We start from the raw sequence: 12,896 nt of genomic DNA, 5'->3' as shown, positions 1-12,896 counted from the left end.
TGCCAAGGCATTAAGTATAAAAGAACTGCCAGAGGACCAATGAAAATTTTCCAGAACAATAACTCTTTCAATGTGTACAATCTTACTGCTGAGGTTGTATACATGTATCCTTGTCATGATTTAGTGATAATCCGTTAAATTTAGGCAAAACAATATTTTTAGCTTCTTTATGTTAAATATAAGACAAAATCCTCTATTTAGCATTGTAAAGGTTGTTGTGATTTTTACCTACTTTGTCATGTATCAAAATCTTGAAACAGACATTAGTTACATACAAAATAGACAAATAGTGACATTTCTCAAACCTGGAATGGCTGGATATTAAAATATACAACCACAATTATCAGCTATAATTGGATTTCAATCTCTCTCCTGTAGACTTTTCAGACTTTTAAAAAGGATATGTTAATGACATGTAATTTCTTTTGACTAAATACATTGAATAACGGAGATGAGATGTAGGGTATTCTGAATTAAAGGTGTAGATAATATTATTATATGAAGACATGCATATTTATAGATCATCTGACATACACAAAAACAACATTTACATCTTATTCAAAACTGTTTCAATGTTTACATGTAAACAAGTGCATTTAAACTATTCAAATTTAGTATTGGTGCCTTGTTGGATGTTTTTAATCTTGAATGGGTTTGAATTTAAGGGGTTTTATCAATAGATAGAAAAGATATGTAAACTTCACTTACAATGTTTTTCTTTGGTTCTCTTGTACTTTCATTTTCTATTATTATGTTGTGTTGATTTCAAAACAGTACAGAATTTGTTTATATTGAATTCTATGTGTATTGAATAATGTACTTTTAACCTGCTTTGAAATATGTCTTTGAATTTAAATCTTGTACACTGATATTTTACTTTACTCCAACAATTCAAAGAGATTTGTATGTATGGTAAAAATGTTGGTATTCATCATAAATGCTATCAGAATGAGACATCATTCAAGATCAAGTCAATGCAATTGGAGATATCCTTTAAATTTTTGACTATTAGCATTTCCTACATTCGACTGCTATATAATACTACAAAACAATTGTGGAGGCTCTTTCTTTCGTTTACTGAATGTTTTGTTGAGATAGACAAATTTTCCTTGACCTCATAGACTTAGTACTTTTATCATGACACTGTAAACGTCATCAGACATTGAACAAAGTTTAAACATAGATATCAGATAAATGATTGATCTGATCAGAAAAGTCACAATATGGCACCAAAAAAAAGTAAAATCACAAAAATACTGAATTCCAAGGAAAATTCAAGAAAGTCCCTAATTAAATGGCAAAATCAAAAGCTCAATCACATCAAATGAAAGGATAACAACTGTCATATTCCTGAATGGAAAAAAAAACTTAATTTTAAAAACTTTACAAAAAAGAAATTGTCATTGCTATACTTTTAGAGACAATTACAAGGAAGAATGAGAAAGGTAAAGGGAGATAACTCTTCCCATGGGAGATAATTCTTCCCATGCAGTGTGTGCTGATTTTAATACAAAAATAGATATCTTACATAAATTTGCTTCTTTAGCAACCTTATTGCATGCTTCATAGCAGTTTTAATTATAAATTTACATCATAGAATACGATTTTTGTTGATTTTGTATAATTTTCTATGCTAGGAAGTTTTGAGTGTTCATTAATTTTGTATGACTATTTTAATTTACATGCTTTAGGCAATTAGCTGATAACAAAAAACCACGATTTCCTGCTTAATTCCATCAAAGTTTTATATTACAGACAGTGCTTAATTTTTATTTTCAACGAATATCTGCATGTTTAATAGCTATTATATCAGTGAAAGTAGTAGATAAACATTAAATTCCATCAAACTTTAAACGAATGTGTCCATTAGCAACTTGTAATATTTGTTTATATTGCACATAATGATCTGAAAAATACTTGATTGTATGCTCATTGAATTAGAACAGTACGGGAAAAAAAGACAAGATTAAACATTCGAAGCCTTTCATAATTTAATTGATTTTTAGTGTCAGGAAGCTTTTGGATCTGTTAGATATTTTACATACAACCATTGACATTGTAACTGGGATACATTCAAACCTTTCATACATGGAATGAATATATCAAAAGTAATAAGATATTGATCATAAGAGAAAATTGGTCAATTAAACATACGCCAAGAAGTTTGATATTGGTTTTACTTTGATCTGTATCGCTAGTGGGAAGTGCATCCTGTAAATACCTTGTAAATACCTGTAGTACGACATAATGGCGGGCAATTATAACACGTTGGCTGCATTTTCCTCCTTTAATATTTCCCTTCATTGATTAGATAATATTGGTGATTTGTCAACGGTTTAATAATTAATCAGTCCTTTCCAATAAAGACTTAAATTTTAGTGTCATTGATGCCAAACATTTAATTTAACTGATAACAAATTTTAATATTGTTTTTTTTGAAAGAAGATGAGATATATTGAATGATTGATTAGTTATTCAGTAATTAAAAAGTGGAAAATAGCAAAAAAATATCAAAGCCCGTTAATACTAACAATATATTCATTTAAAATTTAATTGTTTCGTTGTAGTAATGTTTTCTACCTTATACAAAGCCATCTAATATTAAATGTTAAAACTAATTGCTAATCAATTATCTTGCATCATAGTAGAACTTTGATAAGAAAATTCTTGCAATTACATTCTAACCCAGTGCTTAATTGTACCATTAAGAAAGAAGAATAGTATACAGTGATGCTATACCTTCACTGTTCAACAATTTTGGTCTTAAATATATTTTCATTGTACCATAGGTGTTGGATTATAACTAAAAATACATATTCAAGATACACACAGGTCATTACTTTTTAATTAGATACAATTAATGCTTTTGGAATTTTGATATGTTTCATCACTGCCTGCCATGCTGAATCTATAACAAATGCATAAACACATATTTTATTTTTATTATCTACCTTGTTAAGATTTCTTTATTATTGCTCAATACATCATTATTTTATTATTCAAGTTATTAAAGTTATTGTTTTCACAAGTAAAGATGTAAAAGTGAAAGAATGATAATTCTTATTTGTCTTAAATGAATTGATATAAAGAATAAAATACAACAAAGTGCATCGTACAAAACTACTTGGTTAAGATTTAAAAACCTTCTTAGATTACATTCAAACAAGGGAATCTATATAGTTAGTGCTAGGAAATAAAACAATAATTTTGTATGACTGTAGGGTGCTAGAAGCACACATTTGACTCCAATGGATCCTGATTGGACAAAACGTGGGGTGCATGGAGATAATGACCATGGTATTGTTAATCAGGATGATCAGAAGTTAGATGGTCCTCAAGGACAAAGGGATGATCAGGCAAGGTCATATCGACAAAGTGATCGAGACAAAAGGACGTACGAACAAAGGGATGATCAAACAAGGGCACAAGGACAAACACATGATCAGGCAGGGACATACCGACAAACTGATAACGACACAAGGGCATATCAGACCAACGATCAGACAAGGGCATATGAAAGGACCGATGATAAGTCAAGACAACCTAATGATCAGTCAAGGGCTTATGGACATACTAATGATCAGACAAGGGATTATGCTCGAAATAATGATCAGACAAGGGATTATGGTCGAAATAATGATCAGACAAGGGATTATGGACATACTAATGATCAGTCAAGGGCTTATGGACATACTAATGATCAGACAAGGGATTATGGTCCAAATAATGATCAGACAAGGGATTATGGACAAACTGATGACCAGGCATGGACATACAGTAATAGTGATAAGACATTGAATGAATATGACCAAAGACAGCCAAAGGGTAGTGTAGCAGTTCCATCAGATAAATTTGTACAAGTTGCTCTAAGACCTGACCCAAACCTGAATGAGCCAGTATCTGATAGTGAGTTGTATAGCAAGGAAGACAGTTCAAATTCTCCAAGGAATACCAATGCAACTGCAAGAAATTTTCCTCAAAATAATGATGCAACATACAGACAGGGGAACCAAAGGAAAATACATGAAGGTAGTGAAAATCCAGTATCACATAGACAGAATGAAGGAGAATATAACAACCAGAGATATGAACCGAAGCAGAATAACGAAAGAAACAATGATGGCCATGACGAAACGAACAGTTACACAACAGGAAAAGTATCTAAAACATTTGTTAAAGATGGTGTGGAGTATAGACATTCAGACGATACAAATAGGCAGTATCAGCCCCCAGGCACTGGTAGAAGTGTTCAACAGACTAGATCCAGTACTAGATCATATCCTAGACAGGAGACCGAAGACAGTGTTATACCATCCTCACCCAGCTCTGAATCTGATCAGAAACAGTATCTCTTAAGAAAACAACAAAAAACTCAGGACAGGACTTATTCAAGAATTGCTGATACTAAAAACCAAAAAGGAAAAAATATACATAAGAGTAGCTTCCCTGTGCAAAATCAAGGAGGAAGACCAGTGATACATCGCCGAAAGTCCAATCAGAGGAAGTTGTCTGTAAGACGTGTGAATACTGACAACTCTTTAATGATACACACCAATGTGTTACTAAACTGACAATACTGACAAACTCATAGTGATACCCATGAACTGACAAATAAAGGTGTGAAATTACTGACACACAAGTTTACTAAAACAAAAATTACATAATTATGATATTCACAGCATGTTTTTACTAAAATATATGTCATATACTTCATAAGTCTTGTACAATCATTGAAACATTATACTGTATACAAGATGAAATAAACTTTTCTAAGTTATACTGTTTGTTCAGCAACAGACTATGTATTAATTTTTAGCAGGCCAGTGGTTTATAAATTCCCTGGTTAATGTTTTATCTTGCCAAATAATTTCTTCTACTGAAACTGTCTGGCTAAAGCTTTTTATTTTGTGAATTTGAATGTCAAGGTTGAAGAAAATTTCACATCAGATTATTTATTTTAATATTGAAAGATGAAAGTATTAAGGGAGAGCACCTATTTTTAAGCATTCAAAAGTTGTCTGAATTTCTGAAATCCAGTTACTGTGGATTCATTATTATTCGTTGGATACCAATTTTCGTGGATTTCGTAGGTACAATAAAACCACAAAATTAAATGTTCAAAGAATACCAACTTTTATAAAGCCTTGCATAAAGACTTTGGCAAAACCAAGAAATTAAATTTCCACGAACATGCAAGTTTTTCTTAATCCACGAAAATTGGTACCCACGAAAATAAATGAATCCACAGTATATCACATAGAGATAACTTGAACGTAAATGTCTATCCAAATAGAAAGTTCTTACAGAAATAACCTCACAAAAGAATACTATATTTTTCTATTCTATCTAACCAATCAAATCTCATTAGCAGTACATGTATGTACAATTCGTGTTTTAGAAATAACAAACAAATACAGTAAACAATTGTAATAATGATTTAAATGCATGTATTAATAGTTTGTAGATGTTAGAGTAACATCCCCTTTTGTGTTATTTACATCTGATTCACATCTATAACTATGTTAACAAATTTTGACTTACCTCAATGTCAATATGTATGTACTATAACACAATGTAAACAGACATGTACTGAAGGAAATAAGTACATTTGCATTCAGATTTGTTTGTTGAATAGTACGTTTGTATGTATAAAAAGAAAAGATTTTGTTTTGCACATAACAAAAGAAGATGATCCCTGTTTATATCATAATAAGTTTGGTGAAATATATATAGTTAAAGAATAAAAATCATTGTGTAAATATTTATTTTATTGTCTTTATATGTACAGGATCATTAACTTTATTAGTTTTCAGTTCTTGAACCATTTTCCTAGAGTAAATTTTAAAGAAAACTAAATGAAAATTTACGATTTACTGTGGTAATTATAAGTATGTCATGTTAGATAGATATATTATTTGTACTTTGTATTTTTTCAGGATCTGAATAGATTCCCGTCCCCTCCTCCAATGAATGTAGCTTCAACTGATCAGGATCTGGATTCTGGATCACAAAATCTTACAAAGGAACAGAAACAAGCTGAAAGTAAGTATAGTTAATAGACTGCCAGTTCTTTGTAAAAGAGATGCAGCCTTTCTTGTCATATGTTTACTTCAAGAGCAGCTTGCTCATTGAGCAGTCTTATTGGATACTGTCTTCAACACTTGACAAGTTTCTTTACATACATAAATGAAACTTGAAATTGCTCAGAGTCTAGAAAAATTGTTACACAGTTTACAAAAGATCTGCTATAAACATCAAAATATCTAAAAATATGTAATCAAAAACAACCATCAACAAGGTTCCTCACTTGGTATAGGACATGTGACATGGTTTAATTATTTTTTTGACAAAACGATCAGGATTAAAAGAGATAGATTTTAGAGAGGGCCTGAATTATTTAGAAAAATAAGATAAACACAGATTTAAGAGGATTAACATGATAAGTTGTTAAACAATTATTTCCATGGTACCCAAGATTTTTCAGCAAAGGTAAAGTTTTACATGAAACCATCCAACAGTACATGTATTTTCTAGTACCAGAACCACCTAAGGAACCTGAACCCGAACCAGAACCGGTTAAAGAAAAGGAAAAAACTGTTATTAAGAAAAAACCTAGCTTTAAGAAAAAAAAAAGTAGTGGGAAGAAAGATCCAGAGGAGGGTGAGACCTCACTGGTGATTTGGTTGGCACAATTGTTATAGATAGTTTTCTGGAAATGGTTGCATCATTCTTCTGATATTATTCTGTTGAATATATTAAGGAATAATAGTACTGTGTTTGAAGAGTTGCCACAATGATTTAACTGTTGCAAATGCAGATTAAAGGCCTATTTGGTGTAAAAACTGATATTTGCAACCTTCAAATATGTTATTATTGACAGTGGCAACTCTTTAACAGTACTATTATTCCTTCACTAATGCAATACATGTACAGGTATTAGTAAAATATTCAAAAATTAAACATTTTTGAAATATTCTAAAAACATTTAAACTGACATTGTTCAACTTTCTGTTGAATTCAAGGCGGGAAATGTCAGGCAGTCAAAAAATGGCATTTATATCATATTGCATTACCATGTAGAATATTAGCTTTCAAATGATTTTTTGATCATTTGAGTTTCCTCCTAAAATAGTATACTGGGAAAAGAATTTCTTTAACCTTTTTTAAATAATTTTGAAAACATAAATCATCATCTTACATTAATAATATATTTTGTTCCTGTCTTATTACTGATACTATATGATAGTTTGTATAGAAAGGGAATTTTCTATAATGTCTTATCCATTGTTAATTTAGATTTGATAAAAAAAGAAATTAAACAGCATTTTTGTCTCAAATGATATTGTTTCTTTTTGCTCACACGGTGCAAATGGTTCAGGAAAAACTACAACACTTTAGATTTGTAACTTAAAGAATTGGAAAACTTTTGCAGTTTGTTTTATGACTAAATACTTATATTTTATTTTATTGTTTATTTTATTGTACATTTGTCCTTAAAAAGACCCTTTTTCATGAAGTAAGTATTGTAGTAGTGTTTATAATAAAGCTGTGGATTCATTATATTCATGGCTACAATCAACTCTTTCACATATATGTGATCCTGCTTTAAGTGATGGCAAAACAAGACACATTTGACATTACTTCGAAATATTGGAAAAATGAACAATCAGATGCAATGAAAACACCAACAATGTTAAGGGATTGTGAATTATTCTGCTGTTAGGAAGTGCAGGAATACAAATGATATGAAAGAGTTTTTATTGTTTAAAATAGAAGTTTTGTCCTTTTTCAAAAGAATTTTTCATTCAAACAACATTTTGTCACAATAGGCTTGATCTAAAATATTTATTCTGTTACATCAAGATTGTAGTTATTTAGGAAAATTTTTACTTATTATTGAATTTGGAGCCATGTTTCTGCTTTAGAAAAAAGTTTATAATGAATGCACAGTGTGGTTTGGAATGACAGTATATCCTGTATGGACTTTGGGACTTGTTAGTGACACACAGCACTATTGCAAGGGCAGAATGGTAAAGGACATTTTTCTATTTGAAATATTATCGTTATACATTCAGATATAATTTTCTTTTTATTTGTCAGAAAAAAGATTATTACAAGAGTTGGAAGCTGCCAGGGAAGCCAGAAGAGCTGTAGAGAGACAGCGAGAGGAATTAGTGAAAAAAGCTAAATTAATGCAGAATAAAACACAAAATAGACGCAACCATGGTGAGTACAGTACCTACTTTGAAACCTTATACTAAATATCATAATCAATGCTGAACCAATATGGTTGCTGTCTTTGAACACTATTGGTAAGGATGTTTCAGTTTAGAGGAATATCCTCTTATTCTTTTACAGCTGATCAGTTCAAGACAACAACAAACATATATGTAATTGTTTGGCAAAACCAAACTGGTCAAAACAGTTACCAAATCAACCTGAAAGAACTTATCAAAGGAAGTTAAATCCTTGGGTTCTATTTAAATTCAACAAATTTATCAAGGGAGACAATTCATAATAAAAAAAAAAAACTTGCAAGTATCATAGTGTACTGCAAACTACCTGGGTAAAAAGCACTGCTTGTCTTCATATGTTTGTATAAGCATTTTCAATATGGCCACTGAGCTGATCTTACATGAGCTTTCTCAGAGATCAAGGGCCACAGGTACGAAGGTCTTTATAATTTTTACCCTTTTGAGTATTTGTAAATGTGACTTTACTGTTAGTAATGGACCAAAGCTGAGTCTCTTCATTCTTGTTCCTTAATCTTTTAATCTTTATCATGCTATTCAATCTATTATAAATATTGTGGACTTCCAAAATTTGGTTAATGAGCCATTAGGATTAGTATATACAATACTGTTAATTACACATAGATAGTTGATGAATTAATTTTTAATGTGAATACCTCTTGTGGTGTATTACTTAACAGTTAAGTGAAAATGCATCATTAAAAATATATACTTATATATATATTTAATGAAGTGTAATCAGTGACAAATATATGTCTCCAGTGTAATTAACTGCGGTTTATTTAAAGTTTCCATCAACCATTAATGTGAAGTATGGAAAATGATGGAGATTTAAAAAATAAATTTTTCATTAACAGAAACTTCATTACACCACTTATGTTTTATGCAAGATTCATTAGACTCAAAATCATCTGTGATGGGATGCATGTATCTATGTCACAACACAATAGAAAAATACTTAGTCTGTCAATATTAATGTATTTATTCTGTTATTTAGATAAAAGTATTCAAACAGATTTAATTGGTAAATGTATATGATTCTAATTTTGAACCATAAATCCATTTTCAAGTTAACAAATCCTTTGAAAATTCATAAAAGCATGCTTTAACCTTTTAAGATCTAATTTAAGTGACTTCTCAAGGGATATATAAAAGAGCAGAATCACAGTGACACAAGTTATAAATTTTACGTCTCTAGTTGAAGAGCTCTTGTATGAACATGAATTAAAAACCAGCCTTTTCGTGTAAAAAGTTTGCACTCATCTTTTTATTATTTGGCATGTCGTATAAATCTCTTGACGGGGATTTGAAGTAAAATTTATCTGTACTAATTTTTAACATGGAGGTGATTTAGATGTCATTAAATGGGTAAAATTCAGACTGAAATGTTTTGATTTAGTCCATTATCATTGATGTATGACATACAGGTATCTAGGATTATTTGTTAATGACCATCATTATATTGAGGGATCCGTTTTAAGGGATTAAAGATAATAATATCCTGTATGATATGAATCAATAATGCATTAGATTTCAATCCTTTCCTTTCTGATATATTGGTCTTCTTATGTATATATGTCTCCGTGCATATTCAATTGAATTTAAAAATTTTCTTTTATTTAATTTGGCAGAGGGCCATCAGAAACAGGGATGACATTTAATGAAGAGTTCTTTTTACCCCTGTGAAAAAAAGACGAAATGTTATTTCACATTAGTATTGACATTTGCTGAGTGATCTATGGACGATCATGAATTGTCAATATTGATTCTTAAGCTAAAATAAACATTCAAGTAATCGGCAAGCTTGAAATTCTTCAGTATATATCCTGAACTGACAAAATCTTAAATTAAACATTAATTTTCTTTCTAATTTATTTTTTACTAGTTTTTACAAAACATGTACTTTAGGGATAACAATAACACTATAATACATTGTCTGTTCTGTACTTTTTAACAGACTTATAACCAACATAAATAAAAACGTTTTATCAACATTGATTTATAGAAATACCATTTAACATCAGAGTGATTGTTAATTAACCTGATTTTTGTCATGAGCATGATATAAAATTAACTTTATTTATTTAAATATATTTATTGATCTAACTTTCTACAATTATTGAAATTCTATGGCAGACAGACAAACAAATATGATCCATTTTATTGGATTTTTGAAACCTTTTGATATCTCTGTATTGAATAAATTGTGCATTAAGCTGTCTAGCTTAGACACGCTTTTAAACAATGCTTAATATCATTTGATTTGTGCATAAGTATTTCCGAAGGTATAACTTGTGTAAAAAGACCCAACAACCTCCATATGGGTTTTTTCAAGTGTTTTAAACAGTTTCTTTTTGAAGGTAGAAAGGACGTATGATTTAGAAACCCCCTCAGAGTATATTAGACTCTTGTCTTTTAAAATTAATGAGAACAGTCTACTTATCTACTAAGACATAAATTGCATTTATAAGTAAGATTTATATCATTGAAGCTTTGTGCTTTTTTCCGTTAACAAAAGGAATTGTTAGGTTTACATTAATTGTCTCAAATATACCATACTTAAATGTTTGGAAATGATCTGCTGTCAACTGCTTTAATCAAAAATATATATAATTTGGATATATTTAAGTCAGGTATATTTTTAAAGTATTTAAACTCATTGAAATCGCATTGAAGTTTTATGAAAATTATCTTCTTCAATCTATATAGAAAAGTTAGTTCTGAAATTCATTTGTCAGATCTTAACCTGATATCCTTGCTTATATGATTGTTCCGAGTATCAACTTGTTTGAATTGAAATTACATTTATATTAGAAAATCTATATAACTAGTTATAAGTGTGGTACGTACTGGTATTATCAAAATTGACATCTAGTATAAGGTTCAAGTATTCGAACTTTTTCTTTAACCGATGTGTTTGTCATTATTTTATCATTACATAATCAAAATTTTTCGTCAGAATTTAAAATAACTAAAAACATTTTTTTTTTTTTTTTTAAAGCATCTTGATAGAAATCAATCATGTTTGAAATGTAAATTAAATTGAGACTGCAATTTCTTAATGTATACATGAAAAAGAACTAGAAAGAAAAACAAATTTTTTCAAAGTCTTTGGTTTTTGAAGATCGTCATGTTTGGTCAAATTTAGACATTAGTCAATAGTCCAATTAGTGTAAGTAAATAAAATGTATTGATTGAAATCTCAAGTTTAATTGCTAATTAATACTTGATGAATTATTTATTTTCTTTTTGGTAATGAAAGTTATTTGCGTTGCTATCCATCACTGCGTATTATTCAATAAGAAAATCATTGTTTGTTTTATGAATAAAAAGGATATATGTAATACACTTCAAAAATACTTTGAGGGCCCTTAGGTGGCCTGTTGCAAGGCAAAATTTCTGTCGCTATCCAATATACCCTCATTTTCCAGTGGCAGTCCAAATTTCCCCGACCATCATCCCAAATGGCCTCTATTATGACAAGATCTACCTATTGTATTTATTGTGAACTTGTTTTTGTCCTGAATATGCATGAAATATTTGCCACTGGACGTTAAGCAACCAACAATCAATCAATCAAAAATACAGCAACCCAAAAGATTGTTTTAAATAATATCCTTATGTTTTGTAAAACAGTATTAGTATTATATTTAATACAGATTTAAAAACACATTTGATATGCCTGATGAAGTGGAAACACCTTTAAATTTTAGTTCTTGAAAGTTAAAAAAAAATACTATTTATGTGTGAAATATAACACCGCAATACAGTATATTTATAATACCTATGACAATACATTTGATAAGATTGTATACATTTAAGAAACCATAAAAATGAAGTGTACCATTCAAGATCTACAAATATTCCAAAAATATCCATAACATGTGCAAATGGTCAGAATTAATCCAGCCAGCACTTTTTACCATGTGAGATCTAGGCCTTACATGAAGTCATATTCTTCTAGAAAAAATAATTTTTAATCAAATGTTGTATATTTGTCCCTTTAAAATATCTTGTCTTTAGGTATTTGCTTTGCTTTCTCAAGGACACTTGAGATTCTGTTTAAATTTTGATGACATTATTTGTGTGCAGTATTTGCAGAAATCACAATTATCAATTTTATATTAGATGGAAATTGTCAATCATCAGAAAACATAATTGATAATTAAATTTATCGCTGGTACTGATCAATGATACTAGTGCAAATTTTCACATAAGAAAATAGAACAAATGAAATTCTCAAGAAAAAGGAAAACATTTTAAAAAGAATGCAATATATATAAACAAATTTAAAGTATATGAACTTATTTTTTAACAAAAAATATTGTAAATTAAAAAATAAACATTTTTGTATTTACAGCAAGAGATTTATGGAAAAAGCGTTATTTCGAGGAAAAGAAGAGAACACCCCCATTAGAAGAACAGTGTAATAAATTACGACATGAATTGGACGTTATTCATAGAAAATTAATGAATGCTCTAGAAGGAAGTTCGAAGGACAAAAATACAAGAATGGAAAATTTAAAACCTTCAAAACAGGTTGGTTTAGGAGATCCAGGACAGAACTCAAGTGTACCGTTTGGTTTTTTAAGCTATGATGGTTTACTTGTACAAAAACAATTCCGACGGGCTGATCTGTCCAGT

General features: G+C 29.7%; 1 protein-coding gene across 10 annotated transcripts in view; it reads left to right on the top strand.

Annotated features, from left to right (window-relative positions):
* Positions 1-12,896, top strand: part of LOC143073246 (uncharacterized) — a 59,313-nt gene that overhangs the window by 38,278 nt on the left and 8,139 nt on the right. For 9 of the 10 annotated variants that reach the window (XM_076248699.1, XM_076248657.1, XM_076248707.1 and 6 more), the window contains 6 exons: positions 1,419-1,445; positions 3,222-4,511; positions 5,937-6,042; positions 6,535-6,660; positions 8,101-8,226; positions 12,613-12,791. In XM_076248699.1, coding sequence (XP_076104814.1) covers positions 1,419-1,445; positions 3,222-4,511; positions 5,937-6,042; positions 6,535-6,660; positions 8,101-8,226; positions 12,613-12,791 — 1,854 coding nt within the window. The remainder of the gene's footprint in view (positions 1-1,418; positions 1,446-3,221; positions 4,512-5,936; positions 6,043-6,534; positions 6,661-8,100; positions 8,227-12,612; positions 12,792-12,896) is intronic. The other variant, XM_076248682.1, reaches the window with a different exon arrangement.

The sequence above is a fragment of the Mytilus galloprovincialis genome, chromosome 1 (assembly GCF_965363235.1).
Source record: "Mytilus galloprovincialis chromosome 1, xbMytGall1.hap1.1, whole genome shotgun sequence".
NCBI lineage: Eukaryota > Metazoa > Mollusca > Bivalvia > Mytilida > Mytilidae > Mytilus > Mytilus galloprovincialis.
This window is presented reverse-complemented; position numbering and strand designations above follow the sequence as displayed.